This window comes from Thunnus thynnus, chromosome 4 (assembly GCF_963924715.1).
Source record: "Thunnus thynnus chromosome 4, fThuThy2.1, whole genome shotgun sequence".
Lineage (NCBI taxonomy): Eukaryota > Metazoa > Chordata > Actinopteri > Scombriformes > Scombridae > Thunnus > Thunnus thynnus.
Window position 1 is genome coordinate 28,172,553 of NC_089520.1, and position 25,255 is coordinate 28,197,807.

Genomic DNA, 25,255 nt, shown 5'->3' on the forward strand with positions numbered 1-25,255 from the left:
CTGTGGGTACGCAGGTCACATGACACTACGTCTGTCAACATGAGTGGGCACTGCTCTGTTCGGGGAAGCAGCTGGATATAGAGGCGAGCCGTGACCTGCAAAATTATTCATCACAGTCACTTTTTTTAAAGAAAAGGACATACAGACGAGCTGGTTTTTTTCAGGCATTTAAGTCACGAGCGACTTGTGCATGCGCGGTTTGAACGTCTGGAACAGAATAGAGTTTGTTAGCTTAGCGTTAGCTTAATATAACTGAGAGTTAGCTAGCTTTGCAGCTCTGTAGATAACGCTAGTGATAGCAGCATCTCAGCCGCTGCTTTCTCACTATGGACCTTGGTTTTCGGTTAAAAAATACCTCTGACCGGTTGACCTGCACTGTACAATTGATTTAAAATAGGGTTCAACAGAGGTTTTGCCCGTTTGAGTGGCTACATGCTTGTTTAGCTGGTGTGTCTGTTAGTAATGGTAGCTCGCAAATTATGAGACTCCAGGTCGAGACAAGAAATGTTTTCTTTGCCACACGGACCTTTTAAACCAGCTATTGATTATTAATGTTGAAGCTCGGTCAAAGTCTGCATACGAGTTAGTTGGAGTGACGTGGTGCTTCATTGCAACTTCCAGTAACTCATTTGAGCGATAGCTTTAACGTGACTTCTCTAATGATAAAAACAGCCATGGTTTTATGGGTGTCTGAAGCAGGAGAATGAGTGTGAGCCTGCCAGGGAGAGGATGCCACCATCTTTCACAGAAGACTACACTGCATAACATATCGATTAGCTGACCAGCATCTGCTGGGGAGGACTGGGAAGCCCAGAGCCTGTTTATGCGAGAAGCAACTGCCCTCGGCTTTATTAGTAAGTCTTGTCCAGCTCTTCTGTCTCATGGCTGTGAGTGGGGTCAACATGCTGTCCCAGCTCGGAGACGTGGCACTGGCAGGTCCCGGAGGAGCAGGGCTGCCTGCTGTGTCCTTCACCAACACGTCGGTGTCCTCCAGCCCGACTCCAGGTACTGATAACCGGGGGTGCGAGAATGGCGCCTTGATGGATTCATTTGGGATTTTCCTGCAAGGACTTCTCGCCGTGGTGGCTTTCAGTACGCTGATGTGTGAGTATGACCAGAAGTCTGCTGTGTTTCAGATATCTGACACCAGCTGCTGATGTAACCAGGCAATTATCCAATAGCATCACTCTGTTAATCAAATGTGATATTGATCACAGCTTGAAGGCTCCCAGCAGATTCTGTAACAAACATAGACGAACAATAGTAAGATAGAAAACCTTTTATTTCACTTTTTTCACTTTTTTTCTGTAAAACTAAACGCAAGAGGTTCCAGTTCATCTCAACACTGAACCAGATGACTTTCCTATTGCAGTTACTAGATGTGGTTGTAATAAAAGTAATAAAATACACTCTCATTTTAACACACTGCACAACACACTAAGTTTGACCTTTCCTGCAACATAATATCTGTTCTGTAATTAACAGGTTAAAACTCAACTATGTAAATAAATCATATGAACTGCTATGGTTCTCACAAAGGTATTTCATTTTGCAAAATCATGAAGTGAAGGCAGCATCCAATGGGGAAGAGCAGGGGAAAAGGAGTTACCTGCTTTGATTATACGTAATTTGGAGGTTCAGACCACAATACTTTTTTCACAGCGGAGGTCATAGCAGGCAATGCAGAGGTGGAACTTATAACATTAGTTTGTAAATTCTGGCAAGTAAACATTAATAATGGTATGGCTCTGGAACTGCAATTGCAGCCATCATCAATGTTGTTAATTACACCTGAGCTTTCCCTGCTATGACATGTCAAAATATCAGCTGTGAGGAGGGTAGATTGTGATAAGAACAAACTGCTATTGTTCACAGACATTAAACTGATTTGCAGACAAAAACAGTTCAAATGTAGATTAAGTAAGCTACCTCAAGAGACAGACACTCAACAAACACTGCAGCTTGTTCACAGTAAAATCCATAATCACTTCTCTTTACCAAGTCTGTAGGCAATATTAAGTGCAGCTAGTGTGGCCGTACAGTGCAGTTAGGCGGCTCAACTTAGGTTTAGATAGACAGGGAAACATTGGTAGAGGAAGAGGAAACACAGACTCGGGAGTAAGCCATGGTTCCATTCAGTCAGTGTTTGGCACACCATTGACAGCTGTGTGACCTAATGAGTACTCCCTCAGTTTTGTCTGTCCCAGCAGAGCGCAGCCTCACAGGCAGCAGCAAGGAATGTTCAGCACTTTAGAGCTCTTTTGCTCGAGGCAGCCCTCTGAGCAGAAGAAGGAGTGGGCCCGGGCCCAGGCCTCCGCCTGCGTCCACATCACACATCACACCCAGCTGCATGCAGGGTGTGTTATGTCTGAAGTCACACTTGTGCTCAGAGCAGAAAATGAGGTCACAGCTCACAGTGTAACATGAAAACACAAAAAGCCTTTAGTAAATGTTTGGGCAGCGCCACAGCATTTAGTTTAACTTTGAGAAGTGATAATGTTTGATGGAGAAGGTTAAATGTGCAGCTTAGGTATCACTGCATGTTACAGTAAATCAGTGATGCTATAACACAATGAGGCTCCCCTGTGTTCATACAGCCCTGTGTCATAAGAGTTAAAAGAAGAGGGTAGTGGGGGGTGTCATGGAAAACAAGCCACTATTGTGAAGAACAGCAAGAGCTTTATTTGTGTTGGACATTTCATTGTGTTCAGTGATGAGCCGTCTTGCATAAAACCCCTCAGACTTCTTTACACACAGGGATTAATTAAAGTGAGGACTTCTTTAAGGCCTATAACGTAGACACCCCAGAGTCCAAATTGCATTGACACATTATACAGTAGCTGCAGTGTTTGTTACACACACTGGCCTACTGTAGACTACCTCCGTGAACAGTTTTTATTTATTTTCAGTTTGATTCTGGATAAACAGCTTAATATATATTAATATGTATATTATCACTATATCACTGCTTTCTAAACTTTGTGTCGGACTAAATTTTTGACTTTTATTACCAAACACTGAGAAATTCAGAGCCTGATCCACCTCTCCTCATATACCCATGTTGAAAGAAACATTTTCCTGTTTGCAGTGAGATGAAAGTAAGGGTATCAGATTAATCATTTCACAGCTGCTGCACGTTATATTAAGATATTGAGGTTTTGGTCTGGTCTACTAGTTCTGCTTCCTCTGTGACCAACACCACATTGCCCTTGCACGCTCCTACTTCTGCATCCATAAGCCATGCACACATAAATTTTGTCTGTATTGTGCAGCCTTTCTCACTGTAAGTCAAGTATTATTATATGAAGTATTGGTATTAAGTTTCATGTAAGCTAGATGAGGAGCTTTTTGATGTCTCACTGGTGAGCCTGTTTCTGTGATGATTTAACTTCTCAAAAAGCAGACAACAACCCTCATTTTAGAATGAGGGTTAACTAATCAAGTAGACTAAACGACTATAAAACCTATTAAATTCTCATCGGACCTTTGACAGTGCACAGGAGGGTTGTAATTTGGCTAAATGAAAACCAGAGAGATTCTGTTTGAGTGATTCTGTGTACCTCTGTGTTTTTATGTGTGATCCGTAATAAAATCCCTCTATCTTTGTGGCACACTCTTTCCTCCACAGTGAAGCGCTTCAGAGAGCCCAAACATGAGAGGAGACCCTGGAGAATCTGGTAAGGCAGCTGAGCCAGCTGAAATTATTTTCTTTGCAAAGGCATCGAATGAATCCTGCTGGACTGCTTCAGAAACATATCACTTGTCTTGTCTCTCTGCAGGTTCCTGGACACCTCAAAACAGGCAATTGGGATGCTCTTTATCCACTTTGCGAATGTCTACCTGTCAGACCTCACAGAGGAGGATCCCTGCTCACTGTGAGTCAACCTGCCAACGACTTGTTCTAAGAGCTCCTCGATTCTGCATGTTACATTTACATTGCCATGAAATTGTTTTAGCTTCAGGATCGTTAAAACTTGTAGATATTAAGCGTTGAATCCTAACTATTAGGCTGTCTGGGAAGAAAGCTTTTCCTCTTTGACGAGTGTTCACATGCCACTTCCACTTATAAACTACATACACTTTACTATCTCTCCTAGATACCTCATTAACTTCCTGTTGGATGCATCACTGGGCATGTTGCTGATCTATGCTGGGGTGAGAGCTGTCAGTGCTATTGTCGAGTGGAGGCAGTGGGACTCTCTTCGTTTTGGAGAATACGGTGAGGATCATGTGTGAATAGTGAAGTGGGAGCTTCAGCTCATTCCTATAATGCCTGTAATGCCCAAAGGAGGGCAGTAGCTGCCCTTAGTATTGTAATGGTGCAATGTCATTATTTACAGGGCCACTGCTCTCTTGTGTCCCCTTCACAGTTTGTTTATCACTGAAGCAGTGAAATCTAATGATGGTCTGTGCTCCACAATTGAATACCTAAGCAGATTTTTTGACAGTGATCTGCTGTGTCTCTCTTTCCCTGCTTTTGTGTGTAGGAGAGCCAGTGCAGTGCACAGCGTGGTTGGGCCAGTGTATCCTCTACATCCTCATCATGATGTTTGAGAAAGTCCTTATCATGCTGGTCCTCCTCATCCCCCAGTGGAAGAAGGTCAGTAATCATTTGGAAAGAAAGCCAGTGAAATTAGCGCCCATTAATGTCACATTGAAACATTTCAAGTCAAGACAAATTCTCAATATCTAAAAAGGCAGCAGCACTCAGGTCAAAAACAGAGCTATTATTAACCTGCTTGTTGAGCCTGTCAGATATATAATTACATATAGGTTAAACACTACAATTTTCACAAAGCAGCCCAGCCTCTCATTCACCGTGCCGCCCTGTCAGCTTTCATCACTTGTTTTCATTTCTGCACTTGAAAGTACTAACAAAGGTAGATTCCTGAAACATTGGTTGAATATGTCAAACCCATCCCAGAGTTGAGCTAACACACTTATGTTTTGGTGCTTGATGTCATACAGTACGCTGGTTTTATTCAAGCTTATACACATGCTCATTTAAGTCTATGATAGGTGCTTCTACAATGTGGGCTATACAGCAGACATAAAGAGGTGTTACCTGACCAGGAATGGAACCCAGGCTGCAGCGATGAGAGTGCTGAATCCTAACCACTAGACCACCAGGGCTAACTGTTAGGCTTACAAGTTATGCTCTCTGGATTACACTGTGCTGCAGTACTTGTTACTTTCATGTCAAGTTTTGTCTGTATTTTGATCCTGCAGGAATAGTAAATTAATTTCTACACACACATGAATGATGAGGCGGTACTTTATTGTGTTTAGATCGACAACACTAAATCAAAAACACAGGGCTACATAGTTTCGCTACACTGTTAGTTAACATAGTGTGGAGCTCCAGTTAAAAAATCAAACCATCTCTGTGATATTAGAAAGCTGATTTTGTACAAAATTATCCAGCAAACCCACTAATAATTCTTCATGAGATTTCTCACAGAAATCTGGATTCTTGTGTGCAAGTCAAAATGTATCCATTAAAGTCTACTCTTGAAGTCCAGAACAGTCCTTTAAGTCCTACTGAAAGAGACCAAATAAAATATTCCTTGACCGGTAGTTGAACCCAGGCTGAATCCTAGCCACTAGACCACTGGGGGATGACTGTTCACAAAGCATCTTGTGTGGAATCTCTGTAGCACTGTGCTGTAGTTACTTTAGTGTAAATGCAGTAGTTTTGTGCATATTGGGATCCTGCACAAATGGTTAATTCATTTTTTGCACACATGATTAATGAAATGGTGGGCCTTTTATATGTTTTGATATACAACCCTAGATGAAAAACACACCTTGCAGGGCTTGTCTAGAATATTGGTTAACATGGCATTGGAGCTCAGTTTTAAATCAAGCCTAGACCAACAGGATCAAGCACAAAATTATTTAGCAAACCTACAAGTTTCTCTGATTTCTCACATTAAAATGGATTCTCATATGCAAATAAAAATGTATCCTATATAGTCTAAACTCCAACACAGTTTACTGTCTAGGGAAAGAGACAAAACAAGGTGTTCCCTGACCGGGAATCGAACCCGGGCCGCGGCGGTGAGAGCGCCGAATCCTAACCACTAGACCACCAGGGAGCTGTGTGTGTTTTGAAAAGGCGTGTTGTGTCGAATCACGGGCTTGTGACAGAGAGGACATCAAAGATTGCAGTTGAAGTACCGCATACACATTCAATACTAAAATAACTATGATTGTGATATGACAGTTGTACTTTTTGTATTCTAAGTTCTTTACAGCAACTATAGGATTAGAGAAATGTTTACCATTTGAGGTAGGAACAAGTAACAAGGAAACGCAAAGGGTTCCAAGCCCAGATGTATCTATCCTATTGTGTTTACAGATCATCAAACTGATGAAATTATAGCTTTTATCATACAGTTTTAATGGCTAGTTTGGCTTCATCAAAGGCTTTTTGTTCTGATAAAGACGTGCTATTAAAAAATGATGTAACAATCAGTGTGCTCCAGTACGTCCTGTTTTTAAGTGTATGTTGGGGTATTCATTTTTTTGAGTTTACATGGAGACTTTTTTTTTCTTCCTCCACTAATCAGTAAGAGCTCAGTGAGATTCAAAATGCCTTTGGTAAAACACCTCAGTCAGAATAAACCAGCTCATTCTGAAGTTTTATTCAATTTAAAAAATTGAAAATTTAAACTTTCACAATCCCTTCAACAAATGAGTTCAGAAGATGATGTTTGGTAGCTTCTGGCAGACTCCACGTTGTAGTGTGTACTGCCGTGGGCTATCCTTCCATTTAAATAGATCTGTACTGGTTTTGCTCCTACCAATCTTTGAACTTTCTAATTAAAGGAAAGGTGTGTTGTCTGTGTTGCTCTGTAGGCTAATGTCTGTGCTTGTGTGTGTCATATGTGTTTGTGTGTGTGTCGCAGCTGGCTCTCCTCAACCCTATAGAGAATCCTGACCTGGAACTGGCCATCGTCATGCTCATCGTTCCGTTCTTCATCAACGTAAGTCTGCTGTTCCTGTGTTCCAGCTCTTGCTACATGATAAAGTTTTATATAAACGTATCTAAATGTCTTTGACTCTTTGTTAGTGAGATTCCATTATGATTTCCCTGTTTGTCTATATCTGTGCCATTGTCCTATATGTGTGCATGAATGTAAAGAAATCCGTCCTGTTTTGGTGAATAATGTGAAAACTATTGCTGTTAATATCCCATGGAGGAAAAATCTCTCACCGAAGTTCTTTCTGTATTTTCCTCAGGCCCTCATGTTCTGGGTGGTAGATAATTTCCTAATGAAAAAGCACAGGACAAAAGCAAAGCTGGAGGAGAGAGAGGAGGACTCGAGGGGGAATAGCAAGGTGCGCTACAGACGAGCTCTGTCTCATGATGACTCAGAGTCAGAGGTAAGTCTCACTGGAATGATACAGCTGTTGGACACACAGGGTAAGAAAAGAAGGAGAAGAAATATTTACTCAATGTCAGCCTTTATTAAAAAAAAATACATATAAAGCCAAAGTAGACCTGTAATCAACACAAGAGTTGACAAGACCATTCTCAGTGAATGGTCATTCTGTGTTACAAAAGCTGCACACAGTCTCTTCAGTCTTCCTTATATACCCCCAAAATCCTTCCTCTGAGCTTCTGAAACTGTGGGTTGTCTCAGTATTACATAGTCATTAAACTGTCAACTGTTCCTGGTCTCCAGTACAGATTGGAACCCTCACGCTGAGTAGGAACTCGTCCTAGAGCTAGGTCATTGCTCCCAGTTACTTTATATGCCTGTAAAGTAGATGAGCCCAACGCAGAGCCGTTCTCCACACAGTGCCACACAGTACAGTCGCCCACAAATCACATGAAGTCATGACACAGTCTGCCCTGAGCAGCGGGACATTTTCTACTGTGGGCAACTGTGATGTAGGCACAGAGCAAGTGATTGTCCATATGTCAGGACCCCACAGTTGAAGGTGTAGTTTACCTTGGCCCCGTTTACACCTGGTATTAACATGCGTGTTATCGGGTGATCCGATCACACACCCAAGACGCATTGAGGATGGATTGAGATCTGATCACTCAAACCACATTTGGAGGTGGTCTGGGCCACATGTGGCCACATTCATTAAGCAATGTAAACACAATGCGTCCTGAGCCACATTGAAGGACCGCCTACTCAACTGACGTCCTCTATTTTCCGGCATACAAGGCACAGGCCTCTCTGTCCAAAGCTGTTCAACTGGTTTGATAAAAGGATAAACAAATTATTTGTTTTTCATGTGAATTAAAAACGTAACCCACCTCCGTTTTTTGCTGTTTTTCCCGTTCCCCTAACCGGTTTTCCTCTTCAAATCAACAATTAGAATAGATATTAAACCATTAATTTTTCGCTTGTCTGTCTAAAAAAAATTCAGAAGCTAAACGTTGCTGGATAGTTTCCTTTGTCCTGCCAAGTTGATAACTACAGTTTTCAGGTTTGCTGCAATGCTCGACATAATGGAGCTCAGGATTTATCAGGAGGACGACTGCTTTGGATGTGTGGAGGAACACAGAATTAACATTCTAATTAACATTAGATCCTGAGCGATGCTGTCGGTATGTTGGAGATTTAAATAATCAATGAAGTTATGATGCTGTGTCTTGTGCGTAAATGCGCAGTGTCTCTGAATGGAGAGCTGAGGGGGGATCGCTGCATATGACTCTCTCTCTCTCTCTCTCCCTCTCTCTCTCTTGCTCGCTCTCTCTCTCTCTCTTTGTTGAACACAGCTTTGAACAGAGCGGACCCCCGGTCCAGTTAATAACGAACAAATTTGGTCTTTGAAAACAGAAATGATGTCTGTGTTTATCTGCAAAGCAGGGAAGTGAGATCAGATCACAAGTGGTCAGTCAGGATGCATGTGGAGACGCATGTCCACTTGTGATCGGATCACCCGAGAGACATGTTAATACCAGGTGTTTTCAGGGCCCTTGATGACCCCTACAAGGTTATACAGACAGCACCTGTTTCCTGCACTTATTCATCTAACTAGTGCACTTTAACTGCTTCTTTTCTTAGAATACCTTGTTTGCAGTATGTAAAACTGATCTGCCAACATAAAAATCCTGAAACATATCCATATCTTTATGCAGATCAGTTTATATCAAGCAAAAAGTTAACAGTCATTCGCTAACCTTGGTGATTAAGGCTGTCATTTTGCTGCTTCTCGCTAGGATTTCTTTTTTTACTGTCAGAAATGACTGGATTTCCTGCTGCTTTTCTTAAAAATTGTGATGAAATGTTGCTTGTGTTCATTTGTGACAAATTGTGTTTGAAAATAGTGATGTTCGGGTGGGGAAACCTGTTTCAAAGGACTCACTTTTATTGTAACACCATTTTGTATGTAAAACCACTTGTGACATGCCATCATCACAGGCTTTGGTCACTGTTGCTTTGTGGCGCTGTAGTTCCTGTTATACTGTGCTGTTGTTTTTTTACTTGAATGCAGTAGATTTGTCCTTATTGGGATCCTGTCGAACCCCTATGAGAAAACTGATTCTGTGTCGTACATGCTCGTCCTCAAATGGGCTTCACTATTGGTTTACCCAATGAGCCCTCAGGTAAATGACACACTCTTAGAGGGCTACGCACATATTCATAGAACTGGAGTTACATCCAGGTAACTACTATTTTTTTCTTCACACGTAATTTTTATATGTTATGATCAGAAAAACATATCTTGCTGGTTTGGCCTGCAGTATTATTGCAGTGGAGTTTTATGTCAGAATTTAAATTGTGAGATTAGAAAGCCAGAATTAGGGACGAAATGATTCCAAAAACCCACTGAGAGAGACAGGCCTTGACTTCTCACAGCAATCTGTTTTCTTGTATACATGCAGCCATTGAAGTCTGAGGCTTCTAAAGAGTTTGCAATCTGATCATGGACATAAAGAGGTGTTCCCTGACCGGGAATCGAACCCGGGCCGCGGCGGTGAGAGCGCCGAATCCTAACCACTAGACCACCAGGGACATCTGGCTGCTGTAGTCAAGTCAAGTCAAAATTTATTATTGCTCAGTATCACAAAGTATGCCTCAAAGGGCTGTACATATAATAAAATAGTAATGAGCAGCATTAGCAAAATATATAAAAACGTATAAAAGTGAGATAACCTACATATAAAACATTATAAACAAAATATTTGAAAGTATATTTTAAAAAAAGGTAAAATACAACAATACATATTATGCACATATGACTCTTGAACATTCGTACCTTGATACAGATGAAAATGCATACAAAAATGTGTAACATACAGTACATATAAGTAACCATGTGTACATAGACTAAATATAAGCTGGATAATCATAGTTTTTGTACTTAGGGCAGACTAAGTGAGGGTAAAGACTGATGTTAAAAGATGTTTTACTTTTGAATGCGTCAACTGAGCTAGCCTCTCGAATTTGGATAGGATGACGATTCCAAAGAAGAGGGGCTTGGTCACCTACTGATATTTTAGTTATTTTTGGAATAGTCAGGAGACTGTCATTTTGTGATCATTGAGCCTTATCAGGTATATGAGGAGGGAATAGGGATGATAAGTAGGATGGTGCAAGTCCATGTAATCTTGAAGTCAGATCTAGCATGTACAGGGAGCAAATGTAATGAAATAAGAACAGGGATAATATGATCAAATTTTCTAGTCTTGGTTAATATCAAGGCAGCAGTATTTTGTACAAGTTGTAATTTGCCAATAGCTGATTTAGGTTAGCCAGAGAAAAGGGTGTTACAATAGTCAATAGTCAGATGAGACAAATGCATGAACAAGTGTTTCGGCAGCAGCCATGGAAAGAATGGGTCGAATCTTTGCAATATTTCGCAAATGAAAACGTAGTCCTTGTAATATTGTTGATACGTTCTTCAAAAGAGAGATTAGAATCAAATAGGACACTGTGATCTCTAGTACAAGGGCTTTGTGAGATTGTGGAACCAGCTTAATTCAAAGTGAGATCACTGAATTTGTTTCTAATCTGCTTTGGACCGAGAACTAGCATTTCAGTTTTCTCAGCATTTAAAGGAGAAAGTTAGATGACATCGATTGTTTGATTTCTAATTTTTTCAGCTTCACCAGCTAATGACAGGTGTCAGGCTAAATGGAGATGGAAAGCTGAGTATTATCTGCATAGAAATGGGAACCTAGTCTGTAATGACTGTTTAATGTACGCAGGGGCAATATGCAAATAGAGAAAAGGATAGGACCAAGCACAGATCCCTGTGGCACACCATAACAGCCTGTTCATGTAGTCTGATGAACAGTTTTTGTGTAAAACAAAGTGAGATCTAAACCAGGAGAGAGCAGTGGCAGTGAGACCAGTATAACTTTCTAGGTGATCTAATAGAATGTGGTGATCAATTGTTTTAAATGCTGGACTGAGGTCTAGGAGCACCAGTATTGAAACTGAGCCAGAGTCTAAAACAAGTAGTAAATCACCACTTTTGTCGGAGCAGTTTCGCTGTGGAATTTTCTGAAGGCGAATTGATGATGTTCATACAGATTATTGGATGAGATGTGATCTATGAATTGCTGAGCCACTGCTTTTTCAAGGAGTTTTGAAAAGTGGCAGAGTTGTGATTGGTTTGTAGTTGCTGATCAAATCAGGGTCCAGGTTATGCTTCTTTAGGAGTGGCCTGATAACCCCTGTTTTAAAAGATGCAGGCACAGTTCCACTAATAAGAGAGCTGTTTATTATCTGTAGTAATAGTGGGCTGAGAGTTGGAAAAAGGTCCTTAATAAAGTTAGAAGGAATAAGATCAAGTAAACAAGTAGTGGGCTTGGGGGAAAATACCAGTCTCTAGAGTGTTTATAGGGAGATTTTCTCAAAGTGGGTAGGTTTCTAAGAAGAAGGGTGTTAAGATGTATTTGCTCTGTCCTTGGTCGGAATTGAGGGGGAGGAAGATTTTCTTTTTCTGATTTCATCAACTTTTGTGGTGAAGAATTCTATGAAGTCAGTTTCAGTAAGGGAGGTGCTACATGTGATTTACAAGTGAGTTTAGTGACAGTGTCAAAAAGAAACTTTGGGTTATTTTAATTATTTTGTATCAGGTCAGGAAAATGAGCCATTCTGGTAGTATGGAGAGCACGTTTATATTCAAGCAAGCTATTCGACCAAGCAAGCTGAAAAGTTTCTTGCTTGGTTGTTCTCTTTGTTTAAGAGACCAAGTGTCTCGGTCGTACCAGGGGGACGGTCGTAGTCTAGTTTTCCTAGCAGACGGGGGTGACTGAATTAAACATGTTCAGCAATGTGTGATTGAAATCATCAGTGAACTTGTTAAGGCAACAGGGCTGATCTATGGTTGTTATAGCGGACTCTAGTTGTTCTCTAAGTTTATGAATGGTAGTTGAGTCAATACAATGGGTAGTATAGGTTTCAGAATGGCAACTACAATGCCTAGACAGTGTAGCTTTAAAAGTAAAGAAGCAGTGATCTGAAAGGACAGGTAAATGTGGGCGATAACTGGATCTGAGACAAAGAGACCATGTATGAATGCATGTTCTCTGGAATCTCCAGGTTATCTAGGACACTGGTTCAAGGAGCACATACTGTCTCTAGTAGTGGTATTGGTCTAGAAGAACACTACTTGTGTCATTATAGGACTATGAATGAGATATCACAGCGGTTTTAATAAATGAACCCAACAGTAGATCATGGTCATCACTGAGAAGTCCAATACAGCAATTACAAAGCTCTTGAAGAAATACTTCCCATTTGAGGTGAACAAAAAGGTGGAAGGACATCATCACACTTAATAAATTACACCTTTTAACATGTTTATGGTCCTCAACAGCTAATGTGTCTCCATCATAGTCAAAAGAAAATGTTTTGACTGTCTTTATTAGTCTTCTTTTTACTCTGATAAGGACATAAGAGCTGTTGAAACATTAGACTTATTGCATAGTAAAGGCTGTAACTTAATCAGTGTGCTTCATTAGGGGTAAATGAAGTGGTTTAAAGCTATTACAACACCCTCATGGTTAACACTGCTTTACATGACCTTTATTTGCAGAATAGGTGCATGTGCAGAGCTATACATAAGCGCCAGCTGCCAGCTAAACAGCCAACTACTCATTTAAATTCAGCCAGCTACTTTGATTAACAAGTTGCGATTCGCTATGTGTGTACATTTACATCCACTAGCCTCTACCTCTAAACAATGCATGATAGAGAAACATGCCTATCCACCTGTTTCAGTCCTGCCCCCACATGCTCTATATGAATGTGTGTGTGTGTGTGTGTGTGTGTGTGTGTGTGTGTGTGTGTGCGCTCTGCTGAGAGGTTGTGTCCTGCTGAGTAGAGAGTGGAGAGTCGTCTTCAGTATTTGACAAATATTAGCAAAATAACTGATGACAAAGCACATTAAGAATTCCATTGATTGCACAGACAAGGGTCACCCTTATTAGACAGGCTACTTCAGAAAACACCAGTGGCAGCAACTTGACAATAGTCAAGAAAAAAAAGTCCAAAAAGTCAGCTGACAGCTCTGCATTTTCCATATACACTACCCAGACGTTTATAGGCTTAATGAATGAACAAATAGATTAATTATCTTAATTTTTTTTTGCACTTTTTACAGCAGAGCCATCTCTAAGACACACTGCAAACACACATTAAACAGGCAATGTTGTCAAAGTAACAGGCCTGTGTCATATGAGGAAAATGTAGGCTGTGCCTCCGCCACACACAAAGGATGATAGTGAAGATGAAAATAAAGACGAAGATGACTAGAAGTTGAGTTGATTCAGCAGATTCACATGATTTGAGTGAAGTGATTCACATGTTTGTTATTTTAGAGTTATTTTTGGCGTTGGTTTATTTTATAAATAATTTAATTTAAAAACCAATACATAGGCTAAATAAAACATGGGATTAAAAAAATGTTCCCCTTTAAAATAACCTTGTTTGTTTTCGTTGAATGAGAGTGCATTCATGTTTCTAGTAGAACCACCACATTAACCACAATTGTGACATGTCTTGATAAACTTTACAGTGAAAGTGTCAATAGATAAATAACATAATAAATAAGGTCTAATGGTTCTTAATTACAAAAGTTATGATCCGTCAGGAATAGGTGTGGTTTTAAATATTCATAGCTATTTACAGACTTTGTGGGCTAAAACTTACAAGAGGCCTAATTCTCCTTTACAATAATTCACTACATATTTACAATCAGGTAGGCAAACTCAATAAAATATGCAATAATTAAGATCAGTGTATATTATGGAATAGTGGCATTGCAATGTGCCAGAAGCCACCAAATTTAGGCTTTTATGGCCAAACTTTTTCTCTTGGAGGCATGCCTCCAGACTCCCCTAGCTGGCTACTTTTTCCACTGGCTGGCTACTCCATATCCTTGTGGAAAGCCCTGCACGTGTATGACATTTGGTAGTTTCTGGCAGATTCATGTTGGATTCTCTGGAGGGTAGGGATGCTGATTCTCACTTTTTTCACAGATTGAGTCGTCATGTAGTATACACAATTTCAGATTGAAGGTACGGCACCACTGGTACCAATAAAATCTTAATGCTTAGTCTTTTGACATAATTTTTTCCTCATACATGATTGGTTTCAAGGTAGTCCTTTTTATATGTCATGATCAAAAATGACATTTTGCAGGTTTGGTCTGCGGTGGTATCATTGCAGTGGAGCTCAGTTTTAAGTGGAGCCAACTTTGTGAGTCCAGAAAGGCAGTATTAAGCCTACATGTATACAGGCAATCTTCTTGTGTACATGGTTATATGCAGCCTTGATTAATAAACTATTACAGTATTTGCAATTATCTAGACACATAAAGAGTTGTTCCCTGACCGGGAATCGAACCCGGGCCGCGGCGGTGAGAGCGCCGAATCCTAACCACTAGACCACCAGGGAGCTGTACACACTACTTTGTAACGACCGGCATACCGTCGGAGCACCACCACCAGCTATGAGTGTGTTATCATAATTATTGTAATAAAGTTGAGATTCAAGGCTTTATAGTACACTGACAGAACACTCAAAATAAAACAACAGTAGCTCCGTCTGTGTTTAACTAATATACAGAATAGTTACACTGTTCTTTATTTCACTGAAGGAAATGCAGATTAGAAGTTCTTACTCCAATCTGAGAATGGAAAGATAGATTCCTTGATTCCTTAGTCACCCAGGCAGCTGGCTTCAGCCAGATATTTTCTCATATCAGTTCAAGCTTATTTATGCGTGGGGTAAGAAATGGAAACTTTATTGAAAATCATAGCTCAGGCTGCCAACTCTCACAACGGTCTACAGCTTAGATTTGACTTTGTTCAAGTGAAAGGTGTAGGCAAGGAGGAAGTGTGGAGATTAAATAGTTAGTTGTGGTTTATTTCCTGCATTGGGATTTGCTGAAAATGTGACCTAGATAGCTTAAAAGTCCCTTTTAGCAAAGGTTAAACCCAGAGGAAAAATTCAAAATTTGATATCCTAACTTTTTTACTTTGCTGTTGTTTCTCATTAATTTAGTGCAAAGCTCTTTTTTAATATGTTGATAATAGTAATTTGTAAAGCCTCTCTCAAAAGAATAAAATATATGAAATACAATGTAACTATAGGGAGTAAACCATTTAATAACAATAAGGCAGACAGTCTTCAAGGGGGGAATAATATAATAGAAAAATACTTAGGGGGTTAAAATCATAGGCAACAATATAAAAAGAATCAGGTATCACCTACTTGTGAGAGTCTGCAGCAGCTGTTAATAAAAAGTCTCTTCATTTGTTACAGGTGATGTTGATTTATAACTCAAACATGCTTCATTTCTTTTAACTGCTGCTGAACTGGCTGTTAAACATGGGATATTGTTTCTCCTGTGGTTGGATAATGAGGAAGAGGTGAGAAGTATAGGTCAAAAAGAAGTCAAGAGGAAGCAATCAGGTATGCAGTTTGTTTTTTAGCCGCTGTTCTGTGTTTTCTGAGTGAAGTTCAGCACAGCGGGCCAGTGGCGCAATGGATAACACATCTGTCAATGGATAAGAAGATTCTAGGCTAGACTCCCAGCTGGCTCGTTAGCATATTTTGACATATTTGTGTCCATCCATTGACCTATTCACATCAACTGATGCAGATTTGACCTGCAACAGTGTCGGTCTGAAATAGGTATAGCAGACACAAGCTAAGCACTGCCCATGACCACATTTGTTCTAAATTGTTTTACTTGGAAGAGAATAGAGTTGTCAAATGATTGCCACAGTCAAAACCAGATATAGCCTTTGATCCTGTTCCTGCAGTCTGTCCTTAAATAATGGATTTTACATCTCCTATTTTGGTCAAATTTAACTTTAAACTCAAACATAATTGAAGTGAATTTGTGTCCGAGGTTGTGGAAACAAAGATAGAATGATTGTCTGTCCCAAAAGGTAACAAAAGCACAGTATAAAGTGGCCCTGAAGTCATATTCATCCTTATTCATGAAAGTCTCATTAAATTCAATTTCAGACTGAGGGAAGTGGAAACCCACACACACAATTTTAATTCTGATAAATCAAACAATAGCTAAGTGTTGTTTTGTCTTAATTTCTAAAATCAGGTCTGACTGCAAAGTGATTTGAGCAACACTGTTCTGTCTGTTAGACAAACAAGTTGTATTTCTTGTCAGCGGGCCACATGTTAGTAAGTTTTGAGGTCACAAAATGATATGTAAAGCTGCTTTTCATGCATTAAACATCTGAATAGTCAAAGCAGTGCACACAAAAGCCAGCTTCGTGGTTAGTTTCACGTCCTGCTTGTGTGCTGCAGCTGGCTGCAGGGTGCTGAGCAGTGGGGGATGGGCAAGGCTTAGCTGCCACAGATGTATTGGTTTCAGCAGGGGAAGGCATTCACAGCGGGCCAGTGGCGCAATGGATAACGCGTCTGACTACGGATCAGAAGATTCTAGGTTCGACTCCTGGCTGGCTCGTGTACTTTTCTACTTTTCATCAGGGAATGATTGTCATGTATTTTCATATGAAATGCAGCATTAGCTGATGTTGTTTATTAAAATCAAAAATCACTCTGACTACCAAGAATGTGTCTTGGTCAGAGGAAACAGTCTTACAGGCAAGTTATTCCCAGAATCACCTCATACAAAGACACAATGCAAGACATACTATTCTTTTGCTGTATGCACTTGCATTTGAGTATGGAATATCACTAAATTATTACTAAGGGAACATTTGCACATTTAGAGGTCTATATTTATATTCTGGGCTCTACTTGAATATCTTTGCATGATTTACAGTTAAAAAAAACACATATTTGGCCCTTTACACAACAGCTCAGTTCAGCCTCTGTCTGAAACAGGCTGTTTTAGCTCCTGTCGCTATAAGGCCTCCGTCCCAATGAGCCTAATTGGTTAGCCCCTGGAAGCTGCATCTCGGCCAACTTCCAGTGGCCTCATGAACAAGCAGTAGTAATAGGATTTCACTTCTTTTACTCATTCTTTACTCAAGATGTCAACCTCTCAAATACATCCATACATGTTCAAACCAAAATCCTATCTGAAACATGAGAGTGGAAAGCGTAAGCAACACATGTAAAAACCTTAGCAACAACCTTAGCAACCAATGCTACGGAATGGACAGCCGATAAGTGACAATCATTGAAGTGAATCATTGTATATAAATATGGACGTCATGACAGCTCTCCAAAAGCCAAAACATCTTGATTGCCCCCTGGTGGCTGGCTGCAGTATAGATCATAAGCCCCGCCCCCTCCATGTTAGTGGATGGGACAAGAGCCAAACTAAAAAAACAAAGTACACATCAAATACAATTTTTCCCAAAGATAGTTTGTCATTTTATGTAGTTCTCATCACACTGATGTTTGTCCAAATGCTCATTTTTCTGTGAAGTTTGTTTTTGTTATTTCACAATATAAAAAGGCTGTCACAGTTTGTGACAGCTGCTCTCAAACCTCCATCAAGCGGCAGGACGGCTGAGGAGGCATGTCCCGCGGGCCATTATTCCACCACCCGACTCTACTGCGCAGGCTCTGGCTCCAAATGACATCATACAAACAAGATGGCAGCTCCCTGAAAGGAGATATTTTGGTTTCACTTTTGCATAGCGGTAGGAAGTAGAGACACGTTGTCCATATTTATATACAGTCAGTGGTGACAATCATAAACAATCGCAAACAAAGTGTTCAGAGCAGGTTTAAGCCTGGGCTTTTGACTTGCAGGCAGCATTGCTATCTACTTAAACCTCAAGTTTTACATGTGTTTAAAATAGATATTTGAGATCATAGCCGTATATAAATAACAGAAAATCACAAAAAGCATAATAGGTCCCCTTTAAACTGTCTGAAGTCAAAAAAAAAAATGGAGGCATTTACTCGGTACCAAATATTTTTACTAACCAATTATACAATTGCAAAGGCGGGGCAGTTGTTTGTGTGGGCAACTTCAGTATGCCCTTATGAAATATAACCTGAACCTGCCTCCCACTCAGCTATTTATAAGTTTCTCTATTTCCCTTTTTGTTTGTTTGTTTTTTTTAGATCCTTTTCTCAGCAGACGATGAAATGGATGAGTCAGATGAGGACGATGTACGGCGGCTCACTGGTCTGAAGACGGTGAAGAAGAAGAAACTTCGCATGGGGATCCCTGTTTGACCTGTGTGCCTAGCTAGCTGCTACAATTGAATTTCCTCTGGTTGGCGTTCACCTCACAGGCCCACATACATCCCCTCTTTAGGAGTTGACATGATCTTTTCAAACGTAGGATTCCCTTCGATCACAGAATATACTGTAATTGAATTCCCTTTACCGTTGACTCCTGGAGGACTCTGCAGACACTAAACTGTGTCTAACCTGGGATTTAATTTAACTCACTGGGAGATGTTTTTTGCTAGTTAACCAGGTACTTAAGATCACAGTTGCATTACAACATGACACTCCTTGGTGAGTGTTATGTTTAAAGACACTCTGGGAAAAAGAATTCCCACCATGTATGAACATTATATTGTTAAATCCTTTATGTAAGTATAATAGGAAAAAGGTAACACTGGTTTATTACTGTTTGGATCTCAGTGGCGGTGTGTACGGTATTGTGATGCAGTGGTCCAGGATCAGGTTGTTTGGACAAATCTAAATGGCCACAAAAGAACCAAACCATCATGCAAATCTTTCATGGAGTTGGTTACATTTGTTACTTTAACATGTCCTCTAAAGTGATTGTATTCCTGATGTAGATTCCATGTAAACTTTGTCCTTTGTTTTCGCATATAGACGTACCACCACGGCCTGTGATGTGTGTTTGCGTGTATGTGTGCGAGGGTGTGTACAGTTGGACACACCTCAAATTTAGAGGAGCATTACGTCAGAGTGTTTGAATCACTGTATTGATGCGACTCTTAAAAGTTTCCAGCACAGTTACACACTTTACTACTGTATATCTTGTATGTAATGTTACTCATGTCAGAGGTAGCACATTAACGCTTGCAGCAACCTTCCATTTTTATCTTCTGACAGGGTCCGCTCACTTGTTAAATCTGTAGGGCTGCAAGTACCACCACTGCAACATCCTTCGAATATCAGCTCAGCCGGTGTTGTCCGCCTATATGCACAAGACTGCAGTCTCTCCATTTGTCTGTGACGGTTTTGCTGATGTGCTCTAACTATGTTCTTTTTTTTTTTTTTGTCTCTGAATGTCTCTTGTCTCATTTCAAGTTGTTGGGATTTTTTTATACAAGTTTTGAGTGTTATTTTCGGGCCAAAAAAGGTGACTATGCTTGCTCCAAAAGTGTTCTTTATTCCTTCTCTCCAAGATATGGGAACCATTTCTTGCACAATTTCCCATTTATCACAGCTTTTATCTTTCCTTTTGTGTTTGTGTGATTTTTTTTTTTTTTTTTTTTGTTACAATAATGTGCCTGAGTGAAATTACCAGCAGGTGTTTCGTTTGTTGTTTGTTTGAATTTTTTTGTTTGTAGCAGGCTCTGATGTTAAGAATGTGACATGCATAGACCTCTAAACTGTTACGTGACTGTGGACCAGACAGTCAGGAAAGAGTGTGTGTGTGTGTGTGTGTGTGTGTGTGTGTGTGTGTGTGTGTGTGTGTGTGTGTGTATGGATGGATGCACAGTATACCTGTATGTACTGGTGTATGATGGATGTGTGTGTGCAAGTGTGCATAGCTGATGTGACTGCTGGTCCTCTTTAAAGTAAATGGAGAGTGACATAAACTGTTACTGTGATGAGTTCGGTGCTGGTAATGATTTCATTATGACGTTTTTGGCATGTGTGCTAGAAATAAATTTAAAGGAGGAAAGAACAGCATCATGCAGCAGTTACTGTAACTCTCAGTTCAAGCAGGACAAAGAGGGCTTTTAGTATTTTGAAAAGTGAAACGACTAGATGAGTAAAAAGGCAAGTGATGGTGGTAAATTATCATTATAAACTACTTTCTAATAAATGATGTGATACACTACTTTGAGCACCTGGTCCATTTCTATTGGATTGATGTGTATAACAGAAAAAGATGTTCCCTGACCGGGAATCGAACCCGGGCCGCGGCGGTGAGAGCGCCGAATCCTAACCACTAGACCACCAGGGAAAGTGACAAGGAGGGGATCTGTGTCAGCACATAAAGAAAAATAGTAATATCCTCGATTGGATAATTTGTAAGAAGGATAATGTGAGTAAAAAAAAATGGCCTGCATCGCTCGTTTCTTACCGCTACAGGTGATGTTTTGAAACGGGTTCAGACCTAGACCAGACTTAGAAAGAGGTGCAGAGCCGGTCGAGCTACAGTCATGATTGTGTGCCCAGAAATAGATCCGACTTAACCTATAGCTTCTTGTAAATAACACACGGGCACACATTTAGCCACAGGAGTCATCCTTCAGAAGCTCCGAAGAATACATTACATCTCGATTCGTCATCTTCAGCTAACAACACACTTTCACTCTCCCTGTGGTCATAATATCCACTGCATGAGACAAGCTCATCATTTGTTGTTGTGTGTTGCTTTTTTAGTCATCCACAGTAACTCTAAGTATCCTAATTACAAAAGCCACCAGTGCGAAGTACACTGTAATATATGAAGTTGTTTGTAGAAGAGATTTAAAGACATAGTTAGGATCATGTGTCATTTTAAAACAGTGAGTCACTTTGTCCATCATCATATAGTTAACACTTCAATTTCAAGTTTTCTGACTGCTCAGTATTTCCTTTACTGCTTTTTTATCATTATCATTCTTGTGATGACATACCTTTACAGGGATTTAGGAGATTTCAGTGTTGGAGCATTTTCATTGTGCCATTTGCAGATATACAATACGAAATTGTTGAAGGATTCACGAGTAAAGGACACTTTAATCTCAACATCTACACTTTAGACCTTCCTAGGCTAAAATGATGTGCATAAATGATAATACATATATATTTGTGTTTGTGAAGCACCTGATTATTTCTGCTGGAGTAGATGTAAAGGTGTCATTGACTTCAACCAATGATGGAAGATCTATTAGGGGGTTTTCTCATCATGTGTCCAGATTTGACCCGAAGCCAGCTTGTTGCCTATTATTCATGTTGACTCACACAAGACAGTTGGGCAGCTTCTTGGGTCAGCCCTTATTTTGTTGGTTCATGTGTTAAGTGTCTATAAATGTTTTTTTACAAGACTCAAAAAGACATTCCCTCAGGCTTAAATCAAGTTTTAACAATTGGCAAACAGACTCACCCACTGGAGTGTGGCAGGTGGACTCAGACTCAATTTCCCTTTTTGACACGAGCAAGTGCCACATCCCATCCCAACATTTAATCTCTGCCAGGGGAGAGGAGGGAGCTGACCACTTGTGTTGTGTCCTGAATTATCAGCTGTTGGCCATGTAAGCCTATCGTAAAAGACTGGAGACCCATTCCAGCTGTACTATCCCTCACGTCACGCCTAATTATACACACTGACAACAGGCAGAGTAGTACAGAGGGTAGGGGGCCTGACTGACTCATTGGGTCTGGACCAGGACTATATATAATGATAGGCTTGCTGGAAGACAAACACACACACCAGAATAACAACCAGAAACACTTTCACGCTGGAGAGGGTGTCTGTGGAATCAACACACCAGTTTAAATCACCATGTCACAGGTAAGTTACATCAGGTCAAATGTTTTTATGATCAGATACAGAAATTAAACATAATGCCTCAGGTTTGACTACAGAAATCAATATTACCACCCTTTGTTTACCTTCCCTTTAACCCTAACATAACCACTTTTCCCTTCTTTCTTTAAGCCGGGTGAGGTGAAGAAGAAGAAGCGTCCACCAATGAAGGAGGAGGACTTGAAAGGAGCCCGCAGTAAACTGGGACTGAAGGGCGAGGTCAAGAGTAAGACCTATGAGGTCATGGTGGAGTGTGGTGAGTAAAGCTTTTTACTGATGTTGTTTCTTCTGACACTCAAACACCAGACAAATGACGTAACATGTCAGATGTTTAATGTTCACATCTATAAAGACATTTTGTACCTTTAAATATAGATCATTTTTTGTTTAATTCCTGCTTGACCTGTAGACTTTAGATTTGCCTAAATGTAATTTAACTATCCAACATAACTTAAATAGGAAAGGCGTCAGAGTAATGTGATATTGTGGATATGTCACTGAATGCTATGTGGGAAGGCTGAGGCATAGCTAGTCTGTGTATGATATCAGAATCAGTGCTGCTAATTATGTCCTTTCAACATTATCCTTTCTTATACCACAAAAATATAAACAAGAAAAGTAGTTCCCTGACCGGGAATCGAACCCGGGCCGCGGCGGTGAGAGCGCCGAATCCTAACCACTAGACCACCAGGGAAAGATTCGCTATGATGTCTTGACGATCAAAACTAAACATGAGCATTATGGGGAAGTTCAGGTTAGCTGGCTACAAGCGAATTAACTTGAAACAAAATGATAAACGACCATTGCAGTCTGTCGAACTGAGCTGAGCTATTCTTAGTGCTACGTTATCAGTCAAGAGCCTTTTTTCTATGGAGAGAGCTCTGGAGCTATGAATTTAATGTGTTTTTGATGTGCTCTCTGTGGTGGAATGTAACTACGTACATTTACTCAAGAAGGCTACCGTACGTTACTGAATTACATTTTTGAGGTAGGTCCCCCACCTCTACTTAACGTGAGTAGCCATACTTCCACTCTATGCTAGTGCTTATTTCACAGCATTCACTTTGACTTACAAGCAGGCTACAAGTTACAACTAAATTTCTATTATTATATTTTATTATACTAAATTCATATTTTACATACAATACATATAACCATGTTATAATTTATGACACATTGATAGTATGCCTAAAGTATAATTTAACCAGTTTTTTGTCAGTGTTGGTTCTGGTTTGGCGAGGGAGATTGCAAAGACTGGTAGCAGAGATGATGTGGAAAGTAAAGAATATTCTGTAAAAGATTAGATGACTTCATCTCAAAACATAATGCACTGTATGATCAGCAATATGGATTTAGAACTAATAGGACAACTTTGTTTGAACTTACAGAATTTGTAGAAGATTACTGAAGGTTACCTGCGGGGTCCCCCAGGGCTCTGTGTTTGGACCATTGTTGTTTATTTTTACATAAATTATATGTGTGGAGTGAAACATTGACAACTATTCTATTTGCAGATGATACAAATTTACTTTGTTGTGGGGACAACTTGGAACAACTTTTGGATACAGTGGAAAAGGAATTGAAAAAGCTCAAGAGTTGGTTTGATGCAAATAAACTAACACTGAATTTAAGTAAAATGAAATATATAATCTTTGGTAATTGTTCAAATAACTCAGATAAGAAACTAATGACAAATGATGTAGAAATCAAAAAAGTGACTCAATTTCTTAGAGTGATAACAGGTAATAAATTATGTTGGAAGCCACATACAAATTATATTTAAGTTATAATATAAAAATCAATTACAATGCTATATAAAGCCAAAGATCCTCTGAATCAAGCTTTGTTAAACACCTTTTACTGTGCCTTTATACTCCTATATATAACTTGCTAGAAGTTGTTTGAATGTTATGTTTTTGCTTGATTTGATAGAGCTGGACATCATGGACACTAGTGGTGGATAGTTGAGTTTTCATATTAATCATTAAATTTATTGGTGGTGCACTTGCATAACTCCCACCCACTGTTTGACAACAGAAACAGCATGACATCAGGTGGCTTTTAAGCCCTTTCCACTCTACCCACCCATACAAGGACTTTTTGGGCATGTTGCCTCACAGATCTTGAGTCTATATTTGTATTTGATGACTAATTTTCTGTAGCTCAATGGGGCTCACAAAACAGCTTTTTGAATACTAATTGAGAGAATATGATTTTATATGTTTATAAAATATCGGCAAGTGCTGAATCCTAAACCCCTGACCAGCACACAGATAAAGTTAAACAGAAACAATGTTGCAGATATGCTGTATTTGCTCTCACATACTTCCCTCAAAGACAGCCAGCTGGAGGCTTTATGACTTATTGAAAATCAGTCACCTGGTTAAACCATCTGTTTTTCTGATGCTAATTATCTGCTTCTCTTTTCAGAACGTATGGGCAAAGTGGCACCATCTGTGTTCAGTGGTGTGAGGACGGGGACAGAGACGTGCCTGGAGAAGCCTTCTGCCAAAGCTCCTGGAGCCAGTGTGTTCAGCAAGTAGACACACACTGCAGCTTATAAACCAATAGCGCTGAAAAAACACACACTGTAGTCTTTAAGTTTGTGAGTCAGTGGTGTTGCTGCATAATATGGATTGCAAAGATTTTCTTTAAAACAGAAGGTCAGTGGAATTTAAAAGATAAAGGGGTTGTTTTTGTGCATGTAGTCTGTGTTTACATTGCTACATATATAAACAGTTATTGCAGTTTGCACAGTGCATCAGCCTTGAAAGATGGCTTAGGTTTGGATAGAGGTGTGTTGTAAATGTATTGTGATATTTATTTAGCAATATTGACAAAGATTGTGCAAACATTTGTTTAATTGTCCATTTATTTACTTGACCAATGTTCCCGAATAAAATGTTTTCCCCTGTTCTGTAACCTAATGTTTTTTATTTCCTGGTAGTAAACTATAAAACAAGGGTAATTTCTATGGAGTGTATTTGAGGCTTGAAATGAACACTTGTCTACTTTGCAAATGGAGATAAACAGTAATTGTGGCAGGTAACCTATTCAAATAAACCTCACCCAATCACAGCACAATCATTATTACCAGCACAAAGTGCTATGCTATTTGTGCAAGGACATTAGAGAGTAACAGCAACTG

At 39.9% G+C, this 25,255-nt stretch overlaps 1 protein-coding gene and 6 non-coding genes across 8 annotated transcripts; 2 read left to right on the top strand and 5 right to left on the bottom strand.

The window, feature by feature from the left end:
• Positions 1-74: 74 nt before the first annotated feature.
• Positions 75-25,029, top strand: LOC137181942 (store-operated calcium entry regulator STIMATE-like). Of its 2 annotated transcripts, XM_067588078.1 has the most exons (10): positions 75-1,104; positions 3,629-3,677; positions 3,780-3,875; positions 4,098-4,219; positions 4,488-4,600; positions 6,912-6,989; positions 7,246-7,389; positions 18,501-18,608; positions 22,240-22,363; positions 24,538-25,029. In XM_067588078.1, exons 1-10 carry the CDS (start codon positions 882-884, stop codon positions 24,648-24,650), a joined length of 1,170 nt encoding a protein of 389 aa, XP_067444179.1. In that variant the 5' UTR covers positions 75-881; the 3' UTR covers positions 24,651-25,029. The 2 variants fall into 2 exon arrangements, with proteins under 2 accessions (XP_067444179.1, XP_067444178.1); XM_067588077.1 differs by lacking the exons at positions 75-1,104; positions 3,629-3,677; positions 3,780-3,875; ... (3 more) ...; positions 7,246-7,389; positions 18,501-18,608 and adding an exon at positions 21,932-22,092.
• trnae-cuc (transfer RNA glutamic acid (anticodon CUC)) lies at positions 6,027-6,098 on the bottom strand. The gene has a single exon. It is a non-coding gene; the product is annotated as a tRNA-Glu (tRNA).
• On the bottom strand, positions 9,912-9,983 carry trnae-cuc (transfer RNA glutamic acid (anticodon CUC)). Its single transcript has one exon. It is a non-coding gene; the product is annotated as a tRNA-Glu (tRNA).
• On the bottom strand, positions 14,808-14,879 carry trnae-cuc (transfer RNA glutamic acid (anticodon CUC)). Its single transcript has one exon. It is a non-coding gene; the product is annotated as a tRNA-Glu (tRNA).
• Positions 16,848-16,920, top strand: trnar-acg (transfer RNA arginine (anticodon ACG)). Its single transcript has one exon. It is a non-coding gene; the product is annotated as a tRNA-Arg (tRNA).
• trnae-cuc (transfer RNA glutamic acid (anticodon CUC)) lies at positions 20,485-20,556 on the bottom strand. The gene has a single exon. It is a non-coding gene; the product is annotated as a tRNA-Glu (tRNA).
• trnae-cuc (transfer RNA glutamic acid (anticodon CUC)) lies at positions 22,730-22,801 on the bottom strand. Its single transcript has one exon. It is a non-coding gene; the product is annotated as a tRNA-Glu (tRNA).
• Positions 25,030-25,255: the final 226 nt, after the last annotated feature.

Bases quoted from the DNA above. Each gene is read 5' to 3' on its own strand.
- LOC137181942 (XM_067588078.1), top strand. From the start codon at position 882: ATGGCTGTGAGTGGGGTCAACATGCTGTCCCAGCTCGGAGACGTGGCA. The intron at 4,220-4,487 runs GTGAGGATCATG...TTTTGTGTGTAG, and splicing joins TCTTCGTTTTGGAGAATACG to GAGAGCCAGTGCAGTGCACA. The intron at 7,390-18,500 runs GTAAGTCTCACT...TGTTTTTTTTAG, and splicing joins ATGATGACTCAGAGTCAGAG to ATCCTTTTCTCAGCAGACGA.